Source organism: Salmo salar, chromosome 01 (genome assembly GCF_965601325.2).
Source record: "Salmo salar chromosome 01, fSalSal1, whole genome shotgun sequence".
Classification (NCBI taxonomy): domain Eukaryota; kingdom Metazoa; phylum Chordata; class Actinopteri; order Salmoniformes; family Salmonidae; genus Salmo; species Salmo salar.
The window spans coordinates 176,482,501-176,506,762 of record NC_138291.1 but is presented as its reverse complement, the minus strand read 5'-3'; the positions used below and the strand labels follow the sequence as shown (position 1 = coordinate 176,506,762).

The 24,262-nt window shown below is 43.4% G+C and overlaps 2 protein-coding genes across 2 annotated transcripts in view; both read right to left on the bottom strand.

The window, feature by feature from the left end:
* The window catches only part of fbn2 (fibrillin 2), a 213,287-nt gene extending 202,204 nt beyond the window's left edge, over positions 1 to 11,083 (bottom strand). Inside the window, exons 1-4 of the mRNA XM_045693798.2 lie at positions 10,587 to 11,083; positions 9,967 to 10,049; positions 3,987 to 4,085; positions 3,574 to 3,669 (exon numbers count right to left, since the gene is read on the bottom strand). Coding sequence (XP_045549754.2) covers positions 3,574 to 3,669; positions 3,987 to 4,085; positions 9,967 to 10,049; positions 10,587 to 10,771 — 463 coding nt within the window. The 5' untranslated portion in view covers positions 10,772 to 11,083. The remainder of the gene's footprint in view (positions 1 to 3,573; positions 3,670 to 3,986; positions 4,086 to 9,966; positions 10,050 to 10,586) is intronic.
* A 5,384-nt stretch (positions 11,084 to 16,467) lies between these two features.
* The window catches only part of LOC106571805 (long-chain fatty acid transport protein 6), a 19,291-nt gene continuing 11,496 nt past the window's right edge, over positions 16,468 to 24,262 (bottom strand). The window contains exons 8-10 of the mRNA XM_014145272.3: positions 19,383 to 19,480; positions 18,077 to 18,207; positions 16,468 to 17,686 (exon numbers count right to left, since the gene is read on the bottom strand). Of these exons, the coding sequence (XP_014000747.3) occupies positions 17,510 to 17,686; positions 18,077 to 18,207; positions 19,383 to 19,480 (406 nt within the window). The 3' untranslated portion in view covers positions 16,468 to 17,509. The remainder of the gene's footprint in view (positions 17,687 to 18,076; positions 18,208 to 19,382; positions 19,481 to 24,262) is intronic.

Below are 24,262 nucleotides of genomic sequence, written 5' to 3'. Positions count from 1 at the left end.
TACTACTATCTACCTCTATCTACTCTATCTACTCTACTACCTCTACTACTATCTACCTCTATCCCTCTATCCCTTACCTCTATCTACTACTATCTACCTCTATCTACCTCTATCTACTACTATCTACCTCTATCTACTACTATCTACCTCTTTCTACTACTATCTACCTCTATCTACCTCTATCTACTACTATCTACCTCTATCTACCTACTATCTACCTACTATCTACCTCTATCTACTACTATCTACTACTATCTACCTCTATCTACCTACTATCTACTACTATCTACCTCTATCTACCTCTATCTACCTCTATCTACCTCTATCTACCTACTATCTACCTCTATCTACTACTATCTACCTCTATCTACTACTATCTACCTCTATCCCTCTATCCCTTACCTCTATATACTACTATCTACCTCTATCTACTACTATCTACCTCTATCTACCTCTATCTACTACTATCTACCTCTATCCCTCTATCCATTACCTCTATCTACCTCTATCCCTTACATCTCTCTATCTATCTACCTCTATCCCACTATCCCTCTATCCCTTACCTCTATCTACTACTATCTACCTCTATCTACCTCTATCTACTACTATCTACCTCTATCTACCTCTATCTACTACTATCTACTACTATCTACCTCTATCTACTACTATCTACTACTATCTACCTCTATCTACCTCTATCTACTACTATCTACCTCTATCTACCTCTATCTACCTCTATCTACTACTATCTACCTCTATCTACCTCTATCTACCTCTATCTACTACTATCTACCTCTATCTACCTCTATCTACTACTATCTACCTCTATCTACTACTATCTACCTCTATCCCTCTATCCCTTACCTCTATCTACTACTATCTACCTCTATCTACCTCTATCTACTACTATCTACCTCTATCTACCTACTATCTACCTCTTTCTACTACTATCTACCTCTATCTACTACTATCTACCTCTATCTACCTCTATCTACTACTACTACTCTACCCTCTATCTACTACTATCTACTACTATCTACCTCTATCTACCTACTATCTACTACTATCTACCTCTATCTACTTCTATCTACCTCTATCTACTACTATCTACCTCTATCTACTACTATCTACCTCTATCCCTCTATCCCTTACCTCTATATACTACTATCTACCTCTATCTACTACTATCTACCTCTATCTACCTCTATCTACTACTATCTACCTCTATCCCTCTATCCATTACCTCTATCTACCTCTATCCCTTACATCTCTCTATCTATCTACCTCTATCCCACTATCCCTCTGTCCCTCCTCTCCTCCTACCAGTCCATCAAGCTGCTACCTATTCTGTGATTTACACATTCACTCGAGAAAGCCCAAAATTTGCTGGATTATAAGCCTTCCAGGTGACGACAGCTGTTTCGGGGTCAAATGTAAGCCATGTTGGCCCCTCTAACCCTTTGTTCACCCTGCGAGGGGCTGGAGCCCTAATGGCGGCTTAATGCCCCGGTTACGCCCCGGTTACGGGGCCCTGCTTCATGGCAGGGCAAGAACCTTTCAGGCCCTTTCAGTGTCAATCCATCCTGGAGCTGAACAATACATCCTGGATCTGAACGATATATCCTGGATCTGAACTATACATCCTGGAGCTGAACTAAACATCCTGGATCTGAACTATACATCCTGGATCTGAACTATACATCCTGGATCTGAACTATACATCCTGGATCTGAACTATACATCCTGGATCTGAACTATACATCCTGGAGCTGAACTATATATCCTGGATCTGAACTACATATCATGGATCTGAACTATACATCCTGGAGCTGAAGTATACATCCTGGATCTGAAATATACATCCTGGAGCTGAACTATAGATCCTGGATCTGAACTATACTTCCTGGAGCTGAACTATACATCCTGGAGCTGAACTATATATCCTGGATCTGAACTATACATCCTGGATCTGAACTATACATCCTGGATCTGAACTATACATTCTGGAGCTGAACTATATATCCTGGATCTGAACTACATATCCTGGATCTGAACTATACATCCTGGAGCTAAAGTATACATCCTGGATCTGAAATATACATCCTGGAGCTGAACTATAGATCCTGGATCTGAACTATACATCCTGGAGCTGAACTATACATCCTGGAGCTGAACTATATATCCTGGAGCTGAACAATACATCCTGGATCTGAACAATACATCCTGGATCTGAACTATACATCCTGGAGCTGAACTATACATCCTGGATCTGAACTATACATCCTGGAGCTGAACTATATATCCTGGAGCTGAACTATACATCCTGGATCTGAACTATATATTCTGGATCTGAACTACATATCCTGGATCTGAACTATACATCCTGGAGCTGAACTATATATCCTGGATCTGAACTATACATCCTGGATCTGAACTATACATCCTGGAGCTGAACTATACATCCTGGATCTGAACTATACATCCTGGATCTGAACTATACATCCTGGAGCTGAACTATACATCCTGGATCTGAACTATACATCCTGGAGCTGAACTATACATCCTGGATCTGAACTATACATCCTGGATCTGAACTATACATCCTGGATCTGAACTATACATCCTGGATCTGAACTATACATCCTGGATCTGAACTATATATCCTGGATCTGAACTATACATGAAGGCATTGGCCCATTAAACTCACGTGTACTAACCATATACCGTGGTTATTAGGATGTTTTGGGGATCTGGAGGGACATGTTAATGTGAAGTCCTTAAGAAATGTATTATCCGCAATAACCATACCATTGTTTGATAGTAATAGTATATATGTAAAAATACATCTACTAATTTATCTATGCCAACTGTTTTTGCTGCAGTTTGTCACACGGGCTACAGTCTACACAGTGATGAACTTGGGGGAAGCCCTTAGATCTCCCATGGAGTCTATACAGGGACTATAGGCGACAAACACTAAGTTAATGGTAAAAAATGTAGGTGAGCCTCCCGAGTGGCGCAGCGGTCCAAGGCATTGCATCGCAGTGCTTGAGGGGTCCCTACAGACCCGGGTTTGATCCCAGACTGTGTCACAACCGGCCATGACCGGGATTCCCATAGTGCGGCACACAATTGGCCAAGCGTCGTCCGGGTTAGCGGAGGGTTTGGCCGGTGGGGCTTTACTTGGCTCATCGCGCTCTAGTGACTCCTTGTGGCGGGCCGTGCGCCTGCAGGCTGACCTCATTCGTCAGTTGAACGGTGTTTCCTCCGACATAAATGGTACAGCTGGATTCAGAGGCGCGGTTTGGCGGGTCATGTTTCGGAGGACACATGACTCGACCTTCGCCTGTCCCAAGCCCGTTGGGGACTTGAAGCGATGAGACAAGATCAAAATTGGGGAGAAAAAGCGGGTAAAATACAACAAAAAAATATATATATATTATACATTGGTGAATTAATGCAAGTAGCCTAAACGCCAACGAATACTTGCAATGCTAACTTAACACAATTGGTGCTTACTGTATATACTACGCTGTGTAAACAGGCTGCATTTACATTATAATGTATACTCACGTTGTCCACAATAGGAGCCTGAGAAGCCCTTCTGACACTGACAGTGGTCCTCAGCACAGAGGCCACCATTCATACACCTGATGTTACACTGCTGGGCTAGAGGAGCAATAGGACAGGACCACGGCATATTGGTCAACATCCCATTCACAACTTTCATGTGAAGTGAGAGAGCAGAGGAGGGTTGTACGAAATAAACAGGATGTTTATATAGCAGCAGTCAAAATACGGGTTTATTTGCTCTCTTTTGTTTGGGTGAAATTCAAAAGTTAAAAATACTAGTAAAACCATTGGCAGACAGTATATTGTAGGTGAAATAAACAAAACATATACAAAACACTCTCATAAAACATTTGTGGTTTAATATTGGAGAGGAACCATAAAAAAGGCAACATGTAGCATGGGGGAATACTTACTGGACTTTGTCCCACAGGTTGGAGCAATTTGGCCACTGGGACATGTGCACATGTTGGGCCGTGAGCAAAATCCATCTCCACAGCTGTTCCGGCATATGGCTGAGTGGATGAGGACACAAGAGTGTAGAGTAAATGAACATTGTCCGTCAGACCCTATTTGAGAACTAATGCAGTACATAGGTCAGACTAAGAGCTTGTCCTAGCCTTCGCTAAATACAGTACAAACAAAGTTTGCAAACAAAATCACATAGACCTTGCAAGCAGTGCAGTGCAATGAGAAAACAGGAATGTGGAAGTTACAACCCATAGAAAACCCAATGTATTAGTAACGCAAAATCATGTCAGGGGCTCGTTAACATATTTCCTAGCATTACAGTTATTACACCCATTATTGGAATTGCGCCAGTTTAGGTTTAGGTAGTCTATAGTAACATTGTTGTGCCAGTTTAGGTTTAGGTGGTCTATAGCAGTGGAGGCTCCTTAGCGGAGGAAGGGGAGGACCAAAGTGGGTGGGGTTATATCCTGCCTGTTTGGCCCTGTCCGGGGGTATCATCGGATGGGGCCACAGTGTCTTCTGATCCCTCCTGTCTCAGCCTCCAGTATTTATGCTGCAGTAGTTTATGTGTCGGGGGGCTAGGGTCAGTCTGTTACATCTGGAGTATTTCTCTTGTCTTATCCGGTGTCCTGTGTGTATTTAAATATGCTCTCTCTAATTCTCTCTTTCTCTCTTTCTGTCTTTCTCTCGGAGGACCTGAGCCCTAGGACCATGCCTCAGGACTACCTGGTATGATGACTCCTTGCTGTCCCCAGTCCACCTGGCCGTGCTGCTGCTCCAGTTTCAACTGTTCTGCCTGCGGCTATGGAACCCTGACCTGTTCACCGGACGTGCTTGTTGCACCCTCGACAACTACTATGATTATTATTATTTGACCATGCTGGTCATTTATGAACATTTTAACATTTTAACATTTTGACCATGTTCTGTTATAATATCCACCCTGCACAGCCAGAAGAGGACTGGCCACCCCTCATAGCCTGGTTCCTCTCTAGGTTTCTTCCTAGGTTTTTGGCCTTTCTAGGGAGTTTTTCCTAGGGAGTTTTTCCTAGCCACCGTGCTTCTTTCACATGCTTTGCTTGCTGTTTGGGGTTTTAGGCTGGGTTTCTGTACAGCACTTTGAGAATATCAGCTGATGTACGAAGGGCTATATAAAAATAAATTTGATTTGATTTGATTTGACCATCCTCATCAGTGAATTTCATAAAAAATAAAAATAGTGAAACATTTTAAAAGTTATGCTTTTTAGACAAAAACTATTCTAAATATATTCACGTCACCAAATAATAGATTAAAACACACTGTTTTGCAATGAAGGTCTACAGTAGCCTCAACAGCACTCCGTAGGGTAGCACCATGGCACTGTCGATGGTGCCATGGTGTAGCAGGAGGTCAGCTAGCTTCCGTCCACCTCTGGATACATTGACTTCAATACAAAACCTAGGAGGCTCATGGTTCTCACCCCCTTCCATAGATATACACAGTAATTATGACAACTTCCGGAGGACGTCCTCCAACCTATCAGAGCTCTTGCAGCATGAACTGACATCTTGTCCACCCAATCAAAGGATCAGAGAAGGAATCTAGTACTGAAAGCATAAACTACAGTTAGCTAGCACTGCAGTGCATAAAATGTGTTGAGTAGTTGACTCAAAGAGAGAGAAAGACAATAGTTGAACAGTTTTGAACAACTTAATTTCTTCCAAAATGACAGAGAAGCAAGAGAGAGAGAGAGGGTATTGTAATTTTTTTTTCCTCAGCCTTACTTAGCTAGCAAATGCAGCTAGCTAGTTTAACCTACTCAAACACCCTGGTCAAACAGAGGGATGCTATGTTAGCTAGCTGGCTATGACTATTCAACACAACACTGGAACTCTTCCAGATCAAGGTAAGCTTTTGGTTTTACTAATTTAATGCCACGAGGCCTGTCTGTCAAAGTGCTAAACTTCTTACTGACTGTACTCCCTCATCTTAAACGTCACCGACTTCCACTGGTCTATAGTAACATTGTTGTGCATGTTTAGGTTTAGGTGGTAACTCAAACTGTAATATACAATAGTAATCATAAAGAATCCTCTGAGGGTCACAAGAAAGCAACTTATGTGTCTGATTTTGAGAATCCTGTTTTACCCCGATAGCATTGAATAATAATACCTATGCTATCTATGTGTGCCCAAGAAATTGAAGTAGAATATACACTGAGTGTACAAAACATTAAGAACACCTGCTCTTTCCATGACATAGACTGACCAGGTGAATCCAAGTGAAAGCTATGATCCCTTACTGATGTCACTTGTTAAATCCACTTCAATCAATCAGAAGGGGAGGAGACATGTTCAAGAAGGATTGTTCAATTTTTTGACAATTGAGATATGGATAGTGTGTGTGTGCCATTCAGAGGGTGAATGGGCAAGACAAAAGATTTAAGTGCCTTTGAACAGGGTATGGTAGTAGGTGCCAGGTGCAACAGTTTGTGTCAAGAACTGCAACACTGCTGAGTTTTTCACGCTCAACAGTTTCCAAAGTGTATCTAAACTCAGCAAAAAAAGAAACGTCCTCTCACTGTCAACTGCGTTTATTTTCAGCAAACTTAACATGTGTAAATATTTGTATGAACATATCAAGATTCAACAACTGAGACATAAACTGAACAAGTTCCACAGACATGTGACTAACAGAAATTGAATAATGTGTCCCTGAACAAAGTGAACAAAAATGTGTCAAAATCAAAAGTAACAGTCAGTATCTGGTGTGGCCACCAGCTGCATTAAGTACTGCAGTCCTCATTGCCAGTTCTTGCTGTGAGATGTTACCCCACTCTTCCACCAAGGCACCTACAAGTTCCCGGACATTTCTGGGGGGAATGGCCCTAGCACTCACCCTCTGATCTAACAGGTCCCAGACGTGCTCAATGGGATTGAGATCCGAGCTCTTCGCTGGCCATGGCAGAACACTGACATTCCTGTCTTGCAGGAAATCATGCACAGAACGAGCAGTATGGCTGGTGGCATTGTCATGCTGGAGGGTCATGTCAGGATGAGCCTGCAGAAAGGGTACCACATGAGGGAGGAGGATGTCTTCCCTGTAACGCACAGCATTGAGATTGCCTGCAATGACAACATCTCAGTCCGATGATGCTGTGACATACCGCCCAAGACCATGACGGACCCTCCACCTCCAAATCGATCCCGCTCCAGAGTACAGGCCTCGGTGTAACGCTCATTCCTTCGACGATAAACGCGAATCCGACCATCACCCCTGGTGAGACAAAACCGCGACTCGTCAGTGAAGATCACTTTTTGCCAGTCCTGTCTGGTCCAGCGACTGTGGGTATGTGCCCATAGGCGAGGTTGTTGCTGGTGATGTGTGTTGAGGACCTGCCTTACAACAGGCCTACAAGCCCTCAGTCCAGCCTCTCTCAGCCTATTGAGGACAGTCTGAGCACTGATGGAGGGATTGTGCGTTTCTGGTGTAACTCGGGCAGTTGTTGTTGCCATCTTGTACCTATCCCGCAGGTATAATGTTCAGATGTACCGATCCTGTGCAAGTGTTATTACACGTGGTCTGCCACTGCGAGGACGATCGGCTGTCTGTCCTGTCTCCCTGTAGCGCTGTCTTAGGCGTCTCGTCAGTACAGACATTGCAATTTATTGCCCTGGCCACATCTGCAGTCCTCATGCCTCCTTGCAGCATGCCTAAGGCACGTTCACGCAGATGAGCAGGGACCCTGGGCATCTTTCTTTTTGTGTTTTTAAGAGTCAGTAGAAAGGCCTCTTTAGTGTCCTAAGTTTTCATAACTGTGACGTTAATTGCCTATCGCCTGTAAGCTGTTAGTGTCTTAACGACCGTTCCACAGGTGCATGTTCATTAATTGTTTATGGTTCATTGAACAAGCATGGGAAACAGTGTTTAAACCCTTTACAATGAAGATCTGTGAAGTTATTTGGATTTTTACGAATGATAAAGGGTCGATGATAAAGGGACATTTCTTTTTTTGCTGAGTTTAAAATGGTCCACCACCCAAAGGACATCCAGCCAACTTGACACAACTGTAGGACGCATCGGAGTCAACATGGGCCAGCATTACTGTGGAACGCTTTCGACACCTTGTAGAGTCCATGCCCCAACAAATTGAGGCTGTTCTGATGGCAAAAGGGGGGAGGTGCAACTCCATATTAGGAAGGTGTATACTCAGTGTATTTGGCAGAGGATACATTCAACTAGCATGCAGCATAATTGAAGCTCACATCTAATATTGATATGTCAATAATGGGAGAGCCTGAACTCTGATACTTCCCTCTGGCCCCTCTCCAGAGTCAACAGCCCTTCAGGAGTCAGGAGGTCCACTCTACTGACTCCAACATGACCCCCTGGAAACCACAGGAGAGTTTTGGGCATGACCCCCTGGAAACCACAGGATAGTTCTGGGCATGACCCCCTGGACACCACAGGAGAACTCTGGGCATGACCCCCTGGACACCACAGGAGAACTCTGGGCATGACCCCCTGGAAACCACAGGATAGTTCTGGGCATGACCCCCTGGACACCACAGGAGAACTCTGGGCATGACCCCCTGGACACCACAGGAGAACTCTGGGCATGACCCCCTGGAAACCACAGGAGAGTTCTGGGCATGACCCCCTGGGAACCACAGGATAGTTCTGGGCATGACCCCCTGGACACCACAGGAGAGTTCTGGGCATGACCCCCTGGACACCACAGGAGAGTTCTGGGCATGACCCCTAGGACACCACGGGAGAGTTCTGGGAATATCTAACACCTTGCTCTTGCTGTTGTGACCGGCCAAGTTACCGGGCCAAGCTGAGCCCCAGGAGGAGCTGGAGGAAGTCCCAGGGAAGGGGGGCCAAGCTGAGCCCCCAGGAGGAGCTGGAGGAAGTCCCAGGGAAGGGGGGCTAAGCCAAGCCCCAGCCCCAAGAGGAGCTGGAGGAAGTCCCAGGGAAGGGGGGCCAAGCCGAGCCCCAGGAGGAGCTGGAGGAAGTCTCAGGGAAGGGGGGCCAAGCCAAGCCCCAGGAGGAGCTGGAGGAAGTCCCAGGGAAGGGGGGCCAAGCCGAGCCCCAGGAGGAGCTGGAGGAAGTCTCAGGGAAGGGGGGCCAAGCTGAGCTCCCAGGAGGAGCTGGAGGAAGTCCCAGGGAACGGGGGCCAAGCCGAGCCCCAGGAGGAGCTGGAGGAAGTCTCAGGGAAGGGGGGCCAAGCCGAGCCCCCAGGAGGAGCTGGAGGAAGTCTCAGGGAACGGGGGCCATGCCGAGCCCCAGGAGGAGCTGGAGGAAGTCTCAGGGAACGGGGGCCAAGCTGAGCCCCCAGGAGGAGCTGCAGGAAGTCTCAGGAAAGGGGGGCCAAGCTGAGCCCCCAGGAGGAGCTGGAAGAAGTCCCAGGGAAGGGATATGCTAATAAGGCGCACTATGTGGTTAGATGAGGAGTTTACTGGTTGTTGTTAGAGATGTTTCTGCTCTCATTCCATGTTACTTATTAGTACAGTGAAAATAGTTTATTATCCAACAATTCTTTGGTATCTTTACAGGTGCAAAGCATGGCTTTAGGGCATAATGACACACCAATAATGCAAGGATTGGTATTTAAAGAAACATGTAGGCCTAACACCAGGAACACGTATTGCATGGGAGAAGTCTTGTTTCCATAGAGAACTTTTCCAAAAATGTAGAATCAATATTCTGAAATCATTCAATGCATTAGCTCTTTGGCTTTTGTTATGAATTTGTAAATTATTGCATAAGACACATGCAATAACCCAGAAGCACTACTTCACAGTTATATGAGACATGTGAATTAGCACATCCTATTGGTCAATGGTCAACTGAGCCCTATGCAAAAAAACGACATATTTCCTAGAGACCAACTCAACACAGAGATACTTTATTATCGTCAACATCTGCTGCACTACTTACGCACGATACACTGGTTGCCCCCGGGCAAGGTTTTCCAGCCTGGACAACAGTAGGAGTGGAAACGTGATCCACACACATTGGGCCTATAGGGAAGGAGTTAGAAACAACAACACATTGTTTTAAATAATCATACTGATTAAGAACTGCGGAAATGAACAATGGTTAGTTAGGAATCTATTTCACACAAGCTTTTTAATTTGAAATGCATGGGGTGATCGTTGAGAATAAATGGTGGTCACAGAGCGACAAAAGTACTCTTCTGTATTTAGAATAAAAATAGATGTCGATGAAGAGATACATACATTTTATTAATTGATTTCTTCAATTATTCCTCACTCATATTGCATATTTATCTCAGATGAAAAGACGAATACTTAATATTAAATTCTTCTCATGTTATGTTTGTGGAACATTGGTATTTTGACAATGTCATGACATTTGAAATTGGTATGGGGTTTTTGGTGGGTAGTATTTCTACCTTCAGTTCATGATATCAACAAACAATCTATGCTGCTAATTAAATATTTGTTTTGTATTGTCAACAAATGTTACTTTGAGGTGAGCAGGTTGGGTGTTGAGGTATCATGTTTTCTTTCAACTTCAAATTCTGTTATTCTTACCCTCGTAGGGATTCCTGTTTTCCTCTTCTCCTCACTCGATTTGAGGCAGCCGTCTGGTCTCCATCCACCTTGAGAAGCGTTTTCCCCCGGAGCGTCGGAGGCTCTTGTCCTGTTACTTTTACCACTAGAAACCCCGTCAACGCCACCAGTCCAACCAAGCACGAAAAAATCCTCTTGGTCCACATCCTAAACAAACTTTTTTTGTCTAATTTTCCAATGTAAATGTGTTGTTATTTAATCCGATGGAATGAATCTCAAGAATGGCTACATTGAGCGCATTTTCCAACTATCACCTATACCTACAAAATACATGAAGTTAAAATAAAACGTAACAGAAAAAAATAAAGTTTAGAGCGAAAAATGTCGTGTTGCCTCTTGAGTTTCAAAGACGGTCCTGTAATGTCACAGCGGGAAGGACACAGAGGAGGTCTGACTGAGAAGCAGCCACAGATATCAACTGAGGTGTTTTGAGATACACCGCTGTCTCTATAGCCCGAGAGACAGACCCTCTAGTGACTGATTTCAGCGGTCTCTTGAGAATACACTTCACGCCTAACGACTGTTGACATGTCTTTCTTCAGTTGACAGCTACAAACTGCTGCATTCAACATACACACGTTGACCGAGAATGTGGAGAAAAGACACCATTACAAATAAAGTTATTGATATGCAGAAATTACAGTTTAATATGAAAACAATATCTCTAGAAAAAGACAGAGAAAACATTTTCACTGATTTGTTTCTGGGTTGTAACAGCCTGTTATTCGTTGGCTACTAAAGACAATCTGGCTACTAAAGACAATCTCTAATTAACGTTACTATCAAAGTAGCTTGAAAATGTGTTTTATTTGCAGCATGAATAATAATGCTTTGACATTACAATTGAACCCACAGTTTATAAATAATGAGTTGTAAATGTAATTGGTTTAAATGAAGTTAATTAATTACAACGTAAACATACAGTATTCTCAGTTATATGCATTTAAACATAATGTTATTGGATAAATAGATAGTCTTGCACTACACAGTATTTTTAATGAGCAGCTCTTCACATGCTCTTCTGTAGTGCCATCTGTAATTTCCTCATCTCTCATGCAGGTTGTTTGGTCCCCCCCAGGCATCTGAAATTAAAGTACCACTATATCTCGGTATTTCCTGTGTGGCAATCCGGAAGACATGTTAATTAATGCCTCCGCTATTTGTTTGAACATGTTTAATGTTTTATCTTACATCCTCTCTGGCTATATTTAACACAAATTAGTGATATGGTTGTCAGTATGGCGACTCAGTGTCAGTGTACGGAAGTGACGTTCAGTAATCTGTTTTCATATAATACACAGGTAGAAAATAGGGTATTTTAGTTCCCCCTAGTGGTGGTGGTGCACAATTACATATAGGAAAGTATATTACTTTAGAAATAAATACTTTGTATAGAATCCCAGCCTGGCGATTTGAATATAATCTCGTTCCCAGTCTGGCGATTTGAATATAATCTTGTCCCCAGCCTGGCGATTTGAATATAATCTCGTCCCCAGCATGGCTACGTGGATAGGCTACATTGCATATATCAGGGGTTCTCAAACTCACTTCCCGGAGGGCCTAGTGTCTTGTTTTTAGTTATTTCCGTTCAATCCGTATCAAATTAAGAGTTCCCAATTAATCAATGACCTTAATTTATCAATCAAGTACAAGAGAAGAGCGAAAACCTACAGACACACGGTCCTCCAGGTATTGCGTTTGACACTCTTGGCATATATTTGTTTGCCTTATTTCACTGTAGAGCCTCTAGCCCTGCTCATTATACCTTATCCAACCTCTCAGTTCCACCACCCACACATGCGATGACAACACCTGGTTTCAATGATGTTTCTAGAGACAATATCTCTCTCATCATCACTCAATGTCTAGGTTTACCTCCACTGTATTCACATCCTACCATACCTTTGTCTGTACCTTGAATACCTTGAAGCTATTTTATTGCCCCCAGAAACCTGCTCATTTTACTCTCTGTTCCGGACGTCCTAGAAGACCAATTCTCATAGCTTTTAGCCGTACCCTTAGCCTACTCCTCCTCTGTTCCTCTGGCGATGTAGAGGTGAATTCAGGCCCTGCAGTGCCTAGCTCCACTCCTATTGCCCAGGCGCTCTCTTTTGATGAATTCTGTAACCGTAATAGCGTTGGTTTCATGCATGTTAACATTAGAAGCCTCCTCCCTAAGTTTGTTTTATTCACTGCTTTAGCACCCTCTGCCAACCCGGATGTCCTAGTCGTGTCTGAATCCTGGCTTAGGAAGACCACCAAAAACTCTGAAATCTCCCTAACTACAACATTTTCAGACAAGATAGAATGGCCAAAGAGGGCGGTGTTGCAATCTACTGCAGAGATAGCCTGCAGAGTTCTGTCCTACTATCCAGGTCTGTACACAAACAATTTGAACTTCTACTTTTAAAAATCCACCTCTCTAAAAACAAGTCTCTCACCGTTGCCACCTGCTATAGACCACCCTCTGCCCCCAGCTGTGCTCTGGACACCATATGTGAACTGATTTCCCCCCACCTATCTTCAGAGCTCGTGCTGCTAGGTGACCTAAACGGGGACATGCTTAACACCCCAGCCATCCTACAATCTAAGCTTAATGCCCTCAATCTCACACAAATGATCAATGAACCAACCAGGTACAACCCCAAAGCCGTAAACACGGGCCCCCTCATAGATATCATCCTAACCAACTTGCCCTCTAAATACACCTCTGCTGTTTTCTACCAAGATCTCTGACACTGTAAAGTCCTTGGAGAATAAGAGCACCTCCTCCCAGCTGCCCACTGCACTGAGGATAGGAAACTCTGTCACCACCGATAAATCCACTATAATTGAGAATTTCAATAAACATTTTTCTACAGCTGGCCATGCTTTCCACCTGGCTACCCCTACTCCAGTCAACAGCACTGCACCCCCCACAGCAACTCGCCCAAGCCTTCCCCATTTCTCCTTCTCCCAAATCCAGTCAGCTGATGTTCTGAAAGATCTGCAAATCTGGACCCCTACAAATCAGCCGGGCTAGACAATCTGGACCCTTTCTTTCTAAAATTATCTGCCGAAATTGTTGCAACCCCTATTACTAGCCTGTTCAACCTCTCTTTCGTGTCGTCTGAGATACCCAACGATTGGAAAGCAGCTGCGGTCATCCCCCTCTTCAAAGGGGGGGACACTCTTGACCCAAACTGCTACAGACCTATATCTATCCTACCCTGCCTTTCTAAAGTCTTCGAAAGCCAAGTCAACAAACAGATTACCGACCATTTCGGATCCCACCGCACCTTCTCTGCTATGCAATCTGGCTTCAGAGCTGGTCATGGGTGCACCTCAGCCACGCTCAAGGTCCTAAAAGATATCTTAACCGCCATCGATAAGAAACAATACTGTGCTGCCGTATTCATTGACCTGGCCAAGGCTTTCGACTCTGTCAATCACCACATCCTCATCGGCAGACTCAATAGCCTTGGTTTCTCAAATGATTGCCTCGCCTGGTTCACCAACTACTTCTCCGATAGAGTTCTGTGTGTCAAATCGGAGGGCCTGTTGTCCGGGCCTCTGGCAGTCTCTATGGGGGTGCCACAGGGTTCAATTCTTGGGACGACTCTTTTCTCTGTATACATCAATGATGTCGCTCTTGCTGCTGGTGAGTCTCTGATCCACCTCTACGCAGACGACACCATTCTGTATACTTCTGGCCCTTCTTTGGACACTGTGTTAACTACCCTCCAGACGAGCTTCAATGCCATACAACTCTCCTTCCGTGGCCTCCAACTGCTCTTAAATACAAGTAAAACTAAATGCATGCTCTTCAACCGATCGCTGCCTGCACCTGCCCACCCGTCCAGCATCACTACTCTGGACGGTTCTGACTTAGAATATGTAAACAACTACTAATACCTAGGTGTCTGGTTAGACTGTAAACTTTCCTTCCAGACTCACATCAAACATCTCCAATCCAAAATTAAATCTAGAATTGGCTTCCTATTTCGCAACAAAGAATCTTTCACTCATGCTGCCAAACATACCATCGTAAAACTGACCATCCTACCGATTCTCGACTTCGGCGATGTCATTTAGAAAATAGCCTCCAATACCCTACTCAATAAATTGGATGCAGTCTATCACAGTGCCATCCGTTTTGTTACCAAAGCTTCATATACTACCCACCACTGTGACCTGTACGCTCTCGTTGGCTGGCCCTCGCTTCATACTCGTCGCCAAACCCAATGGCTCCAGGTCATCTACAAGACCCTGCTAGGTAAAGTTCCTCCTTATCTCAGCTCGCTGGTCACCATAGCAGCACCCACCTGTAGCATGCGCTCCAGCAGGTATATCTCTCTGGTCACCCCCAAAGCCAATTCCTCCTTCGGCCGCCTCTCCTTCCAGTTCTCTGCTGCCAATGACTGGAACGAACTCCAAAAATCTCTGAAACAGGAAACACTTCTCTCCCTCACTAGCTTTAAGCACCAGCTGTCAGAGCAGTACACAGATTACTGCACCTGAACATAGCCCATCTATAATTTAGCCCAAACAACTACCACTTCCCCTACTGCATTTATTTATTTTGCTCCTTTGCACCCCATTATTTCTATTTCTACTTTGCACATTCTTCCACTGCAAATCTACTATTCCAGTGTTTTACTTGCTATATTGTATGTACTTCGCCACCATGGCCTTTTTTTGCCTTTACCTCCCTTATCTCACCTCATTTGCTCACTTTGTATATAGACATATTTTTCTACTGTATTATTGACTGTATGTTTGTTTTACTCCATGTGTAACTCTGTGTTGTTGTATGTGTCAAACTGCTTGCTTTATCTTGGCCAGGTCGCAATTGTAAATGAGAACTTGTTCTCAACTTGCTTACCTGGATAAATAAAGGTGAAATAAATAAATGAATAAAATCTTCAAAGTGGGTTACAGGTCCAAAATACCATTAGGAAAACACCATCATAGTGTAACTTTACATTTTGTGAAGATTTTTTTTTATTCTGTGAGAGAGAAATACAGTGACAGAAACAGGATATTAAACAGGTGATATAACTTATCATTCCAATGACAAACGTGTGTTAGAAAATATATATATATATATTATATTGTCTAATAACTACAGGCAATTACTGTCTATGTAAGCAATAATGCAACATGTGTATTATCAGGGAATAGCCATACTTACAGAGGAGTGAAACAGCTAGACATACACACAGGCACACATTGCAATGTAAATACTATGGTTTATTTCAACTGAAAGGAACGTTATAATGTACATCATTTTTTATCAATCTGGGTCAGACATCACTTTAAAAACCGGGTGTAATTTTTAAGATGACAACAGACAGATTATGTCCTAGCACGGTCTCAGAAACAAAGGCAATGGGAATGTAATGTTGTTTGACAAGAGTACATGTTATAACACCACATTTAGGATGACTGGAGATATTAGTGATGGAATCAAAACATAAAAAGGCCAGAAGAATGGCGAACCCTCAGAGGGGGCGCGGGCGCTCCCGTCCTGGCCTCCCAACCACCCCCTCACGACGCCTCCTCAACCCTCTCACCTCCTTAACCCTAAACGTAACCTGAATACATTTTTTGACCCTTATGCCTAAACTAAAATGTTCCTTCTGTCGGTCAATATACACTTTTAGGAATGCGGATGCAGATATGTACGTCTAGAGTCGTAGCAATTCACTGTAAGTGAGTCGCCCGTGTGCTGTTATGACATTATCTTCATAACCGCAAAATAAATTGTCAGACATACATACATATCTATATATATATATATATATATATATATATATATATTATATATATATATTTATATTATATATATATATATAACACACACACAAAATATATTCACATAAAATCTATGCAATAATCTAATACCTAATCATAAACACAAAATAATCCACGTTATCCAGGGCATACATACAATATGCACGGTCATTATTCAAAATGTCACATAGTAGTAATGCAAAAGCAGCTAGTTTCTGAAAAGGTCTGTGGATTAAAATGGTGGGATTAACTGGGTTAGTTTTGCATTTCCTGCTCAGGTACCAATCGCAAAAGAGGTTTCTAACCTCAAGGGTCTTTTTCCGGGTTAAGTAAAGGTTAAATTACATTTGCCATTGATAAGAACTAAATCACTGTGGTCACACTTGATAAAAACCAGTTGCAAGTCTTAAAATCATTAATTCATTTCCATAACTTAATAGCTTTGTAAATCATACTTATGGCTGGAAGTTGTTCATGACCAGGAAAAACTCAGTCTTAATTTGGGGACATAATTCATGCCCAGAGTTGTGGACAGGAAAAGACAATTGCAGGTCATAAATGAGTCAAGCTTTAAGGGTTAACCTGCTGTAGCACGTGCTGACTGAAACGTGGTATGCGGATTAGCATGTGATGCCACATAGGACATAAAATGTAATTACATTTAAATTCAATTAGATAGAATTTGACGTTTTCAACCTTTCCATTTCATGTTGGATTGAGGCCTGCATATTCTCGTAATGTTCCATCTAGCAGTACACAATGGACGGTGCAAAATATGGACTCTTTTTGGACCACTTTTGAGGTATTAACGTTTAGGTAAACTATGTGGTTTTGCTGGCTCGGATGGCTCAGTCTTACTGTATACAGGTGCTAACTGTAAATTGCTTTGGATAAAAGCATCTGATAAAAATGACCATATTGTATAATCCCTTAATGGAAACTAAAATTCAAAGAAAAAAAAAAACGTGGCTGAAACTCAGATGCACAGTACACAGTCCGTCAGTGAGGCTTCCTGGGTAAATAACACCTTTAAACACTACTGTATATAAACCTGTTATAAAATCAGAAATACACCTTTCTGTTTAGTCCTGCTGAACTGACTCAACAGCCTAGAGCCGTATCTTTCCGGAGACGATGTCATCATGCAGAGACTGAGTGAGTGGGACGTAGTCTCTCTGGGATAGGTCCAAGAAATACAGGGACTCCTGAACGGCCTCAGGACTGAAGCCCTCCTGCACCAACTTCCTCTTCTGCTGCTTGAAGGTCTCGGTCACATCTATGGATGTCTATGGAAGACAAAGGACAGAGTTTATGTTGAAAAGGGTCAGGGGGTTGAAATTCTAAATGTGATATAACAATATTTTGGGTTAGAGTTGAAGGGATTGTTCTTTTTATTGTGAATTTTTTTAACTATGCATTTAAGATTATTGTATTGAATCGTATGCATTTATAGCATGGTTTCAATACAGTTTCTGCAAAGACAAGAACAAACTATTTAATTGATTTATCCATATTACGGTGGTACACTCCAGTACCAACCGTATATTAACGTTATGTATAAAATCACACACAGTTCATTATAAGTCGTCACTCATTACGTTTTTAAAATAAGTTGCAGTTTTGTGTGGGGATAATTTCTCTCTGAATGGACACATGTGGTTTCAGGATTGTCTTACCTGGATCCGTAGAAACCAGGGCCACGAGTAAGCGGGGAGACTTTGGACCAAATGGTTGTAGAGTTTTTTACCATCCAGCTTTTGGTCCATCTTTAAGACGATGGCTGCCATACCTGCTCTGCCTTCATAACCTGTATATAAACAATAAGGATAACGTTACACGCCAACTTAGTGGCCTTGTTAGGGTGTCTGTCGTGAGATTGAAAGGTTGGGAGTTTGAGCACTGACCGAGTCATACCAAAGACTGTACAAATGGGCCCCAATGTGTCTCTGCTTGGCACTCAGCGTTAAGGAGATTTTTACTTTTTTTAATTTATTTATTAAACTAGTCAAGTCAGTTAAGAACAAATTCTTATTTTCAATGACAGCCAAGGAACAGAATGAATCTCACGTTTTTAAATTTGATTTTACCTTTATTTGACTCGGTAAGTCAGTTAAGAACAAATTATTATTTTCAATGATGGCCTAGGAACAGTGGGTTAACTGCCTTGTTCAGGGGCAGAACAGATTTTTACCTTGTCAGCTCGGGGATTCGATCTTGCAACCTTTCGGTCACTAGTCCAACGCTCTAACCACTAGCTAGCTACCTGCCGCCTAAGGCCCTGTGATTGACTAGTTTCATGGGGGTGTACTTGTACATCATGCTCCATCCTGCTCCTATGAGGCTGTCAAGGCTACTTCTAAATGTTACATACATGTTGTTTAATGTTTTTCACCAAAATGTCATGTGATCCCATCTTCACCAATCAATACAGTTGACACAATGTGGGCCGAAGGCAATTTTACAAAACTAATTAGGTAACGTTATATGCATATCATGCGGTTGCAACACATTGTAAGACGGGGGTACTAAGCATGTATGAATCAGATAAACATTTATATAATTTAGCGGACACTTATCTAGAGCATCTTACAAGAGGAACCAGGGTTAAGTGCTTTGCTCAAGGGCACGTTGACCATTTTTTTTACCTAGTCGGCTGGGGGATTCGAACTAGCAACCTTTCGGTTATTGACCAAATGCTCTTAACCGCTAGGCTAGCTGCTGCCCTATAACGTTTTGTGGTGAGACATTTTGGCCTGCATATTCATTTGCCAAGAAAAGGTGCTAAAATGGTTCTATAATAATGATTATACTAAACTGAAGTTATATTAGGCAAACATTTTCAACTAGGTCCAATATTGCTCTGTACCATAAAAAAAGAATATATATAATAATCAATTTATTTGTACTAATGATGTCAGCTAGAACTATGACTTGGCACAGTGACACCATAGACGTATTAATGATGTCAGAAAGGATGTTGACCTGGCACAGTAACGCCATAGACGTTCACTTCCTGCAGGAACTCCAAACTTCCGAGAATCTCTGAAACTTCTGTGGTGGCCACATTCTCTCCTTTCCACCTAGGAGGAAGAAAGTCAGTTTATTTAATTCACGATATGCAGAAATATTCAGTACATTTTTGTTGGTGTATTGAATGCTCGCAATGCAACAGCCTGCATGATGGGTATGGGTGAGTGAGAATGCTAGCATAATTATTTTTTTAGATAGGCGTCAACATTTATTCATCCAACTTTTTTCAGGGATGCAACAATAAATGACATTTAATATATTAATCTACTGCATATATTTAATTATTTACCTAGATTTGTGCAACAATACATTTAATCAAATAACATATTTACAAGTCATAGTCCTTTCAGCCTGCCTATCTATGTTAAACACTAGATGGCAGCAACAGATAAGTATAGATACAAGGTACAACTGCAAGCAGCCTCATCTTAAAGAAGGACAGGAGTGCTCAGTCAGAGACAGGAGGGCGCAGGCAGAGACAGTAGGGCGCAGGCAGAGACAGGAGGGCGCAGGCAGAGACAGGAGGGCGCAGGCAGAGACAGTAGGGCGCAGGCAGAGACAGTAGGGCGCAGGCAGAGACAGTAGGGCGCAGGCAGAGACAGTAGGGCGCAGTCAGAGACAGGAGGGCGCAGTCAGAGACAGGAGGGCGCAGGCAGAGACAGGAGGGCGCAGGCAGAGACAGGAGGGCGCAGTCAGAGACAGGAGGGCGCAGGCAGAGACAGTAGGGCGCAGGCAGAGACAGGAGGGCGCAGGCAGAGACAGGAGGGCGCAGGCAGAGACAGGAGGGCGCAGTCAGAGACAGGAGGGCGCAGGCAGAGACAGGAGGGCGCAGGCAGAGACAGTAGGGTGCAGGCAGAGACAGTAGGGCGTAGGCAGAGACAGGAGGGCGCAGGCAGAGACAGGAGGGCGCAGTCAGAGACAGGAGTTGAGGTGAGAGCAAACCTCACCCTGAAAGCATGTAAGTGATTTCAGCTAGCTAAGATCAAGACTATCGGACATCCATGCAGATTTTGCATTGTCAATCCTACTGTAAATATCAAAATAATTCATTAACACGTTCTTTAGAGCCACATTTTTGCCATGCATTATAAATACATAACAGGAATTTATGCATCTCTTCTAAGGAACCATGAGCTATAATGAATGCTCATAGCATGTTTTACTCATATCACCACCTGTGTTTAATGCAATAAGCATTGATATTTATAAAAGGCTGCCAAAATGAGCTGTTATGAATGTTTATAGCAAGGTCTTACGATGCACTATAGGGTTTTACTAAAAGTGCATTTATAATGTGTTATAAAAAGGTGAATCAAAGAAGGTGTTACCCATAATTCACCTTCCACAGTTACATTCTGTATACCAAAGCATGATCTTCCACAGGGCGAGCTGTACATCCTGTACATCTCCAGTTATGGTGAACTAACAGAGAATTCACCTGATTTTAGACGAATCAAAAATGGCCTCCCGAGTGGCACAGCAGTCTAAGGCACTGCATCTAAGGCAGTGCTTGAGGAGTCACTACAGATCCGGGTTCGATCCCGGGCTGTATCGCAGCCGGCCTCGTTCGGGAGACCCATGAGGCGGCACACAAATTGCCCAGCGTCGTCCGGGTTAGGGGAGGGTTTGGCTGGCCGGGCCGGGATGTCATTGCCGGGCCGGGAGCATGCTGACATCAGTCACCAGGTTTACGGTGTTTCCTCCGACACATTGGTGTGGCCGGCTTCCGGGTTAAGCGAGCAGTGTTGTCAAGCAGCGATGCGGCTTGGCTGGGTCGTGTTTCGGAGGACGCAAAGCTCTCGACCTTCGCCTCTCCCGAGTCCGTACGGGAATTGCAGCAATGGGACAAGACTGTAAACTACCAATTTGGGGAAGACAAATTATAATAAATAAACGTAAAGTTCCTCAAACCTTCATCAAGTGGCATTAAGTCCATATTCCATGACATCTATCTAGCCTCAATCTCAAATCAATTGGAAATATTGGCACTAAATTAAAGGATTACTTTCAAGGTATGGAAACGTAATAAAAGTATTTAGGTGGACTATCCCTTTAATAAACTTAACTGAGTAAAGCCCGTACTACTGTATGCCTTTTAAAATACATGTAGAGATTCCAGCTATTGATATTACCACGCCATTCACTTTAAAATAATCATTTACATAGGAATATTTTAGAGGTTAAGAAACTTAATGTCCCAATTCTGGGGTGGCAGCGTAGCCTAGTGGTTAGAGCATTGGGCCAGTAACCAAAATGTTGCTAGATCGAATCTCCGAGCTGACAAGGTAAAAATCTGTCGTTCTGCTCCTGAACAAGGCAGTTAACCCACTGTTCCTAGGCCGTCATTGTAAATAAGAATTTGTTCTTAACTGACTTGCCTAGTTAAAAAATAAAAAATCTCTGCATTATTTTGCCAGACAAATACTTTAAAATTGTTTGGGGGGGAGACAGCACAGCACAAACACACCACAATCCCAAAAGACTTGCAGTCTTCAAGGTAGCAACAAAGCAGTTGTGTGGATCATTGCCCAGTCCTGCGTCATTCTTGCGTATACACCAAACCTTGCCAAAGCGCAGAGGGACGGGGAGACAAGCGATGGCATTGTGACATGGGGACGCTCAACTGACAGAAGCTTTTGACCCCCTAACAAGTCTTTCATCCCTCTAATCATGGTAACCACTTCCCATGAAGCCCTTGGGTCGGACCCCCTCTGGGAACTGTGGCATCGGGAATGGGGGATGAGGGAGGGGGGGGGGGGTCCTTGATTTTACATGGAGTGTAGCAATCTGAACTTAACAGCAGACCGGGGTTCAAATACTAATATATATATATATATCTATCTGTGTGTGTGTGTTTGATTGAGCTTGCCGACTGCAATGAAATCAATAGAAAACTCCCAAAACTGCAAACCTCTCCCACCTGGCACTCCAGGAAGGCTAAAGCAAACACTCAAAGTATTTGAAAGATTTCAAATACTGTTTGAGCCCAGGTCTGGTTGAAAGGCATCCCCCTCGTCCGCTCTTGGAGGAGGGCCTTGCGTCACTCTGCTGGATTTTGTGAATGGACCGTGGAATGGTAGGGGTAGTCAGAGGTGAAAAGGGGAAAAAAAGGCCTTTCCCTTGGCCACTGTTTGCCAACTTGGATTAGGCTCAAGCCGGAGTTTCCACCAAAATGCCAAAGAGTTAAAGCGAAGGAGTAGAGGAACAGACCTGGGTTCAAAAACTTTTAGGAATCTTTCAACTACTTTGAAGCGTTTGCCTTCGACTGCCTTGAGAGCCAGATGATCAAAGTGTACTTTGCGGTTAGTGTATTGGTTCCATTGGGTCAGGCAAGCTCAATTAAGCCTGGCTATCATATTTGAAATTATTTCAAATAGTATTTGAACCCAGTCTGGAGAGTAAGGAGGGGACAAACGGTGCCTGATTCTCTGTGGGGTCTCCCTCGGTTCAGGAGCTCATTTGCATGACTGGAGGGGAAGCTACTAAAGGACAACAGGAACATCGTGCAAGGCTGCCATCGTGATGAATGCCTGAGCAATTGAACGCTTGAATGGAGAGAAACAACAGAGGGGGACGACCCATGCTGATCGCATTGGCAAATTCAGCTCAGTGGATGAAGACAAAATGAGGAATGACTCATGGTGATGGTGATGCCACATATGTAAACGGTAAATGACAGATACTGTATGCTGTAATATTCAGACTCTTTAAAGCTTGGTTACTTTTACCCCTTTTTCTCCCCAATTGGTAGTTACAGTCTTGTCCCATCGCCGCAACTCCTGTACGGACTCTGGAGAGGTCGAAGGTAGAGAGCCATGCGTCCTCCGAAACAAGCCGCACTGCTTCTCGACACACTACTCGCTTAACCCGGAAGCCAGCCGCACCAATGTGTGAGAGGAAACACCGTACAACTGCAGACTGAAGTCAGCATGCATGCACCTGGCCCATCACAAGGAGTCGCAAATATTACCTCATTTGCACACGCTGTATATATACTTTTTCTATTGTGTTATTGACTGTACGATTGTTTATTCCATGTGTAACTGTTGTTGTTTGTGTCACACTGCTTTGCTTTATTCTTGGCCAGGTCACAGTTGTAAATGAGAACTTGTTCTCAACTGGCCTACCTGGTTAAATAAAGGTGAAATAAAAATACATAAAATAGAGCGTAATGGGACAAGACATCCCGGCCAGCCAAACCCTCCCCTAACCTGGACGACGCTGGGCCAACTGTGTGCCGCCTCATGGGTCTCCCGGTCACGGCCGGCTGCGACACAGCCTGGGATCGAACCCGGGTCTGTAGTGATGCCTTAGACCGCTGCGCCACTCGGGAGGCCCCCTTGGTTACTTGGTTACCAGTCTGTTTCTGCTTTAGGGGAACAAGTCAATGTCTTGCCATAGCAACAATGTAGCCTTGTTGAACAGTCTGGTACCCAGGCTAGATTCCTTCAATCAATCAAGGCAAATATCCTAACTACTCATAAAAACTCCTGGTAATCTGCAACAACTTCTGTGTTCCTAATGCAAAGGCTTCCTACTAAGAGATACTGTATAAAATCAATAGGTACATTGTGTGACTACTGGTAGACAGAGTTCAGCAAATTATTTACAAACAAAATGTTTAAAGTAATGTTTGTCCCCCCCCACAAAAAAAAAAGAAATTGGGGGAAATTCGTACATGATCTTGTGTTGGAGATATGTCCACATCCCACACCATTGGTTGCATAGATACACTGTTTATACTATATACACTGCTCCAAAAAATTAAGGGAACACTTAAACAACACAATGTAACTCCAAGTCAATCACACTTCTGTGAAATCAAACTGTCC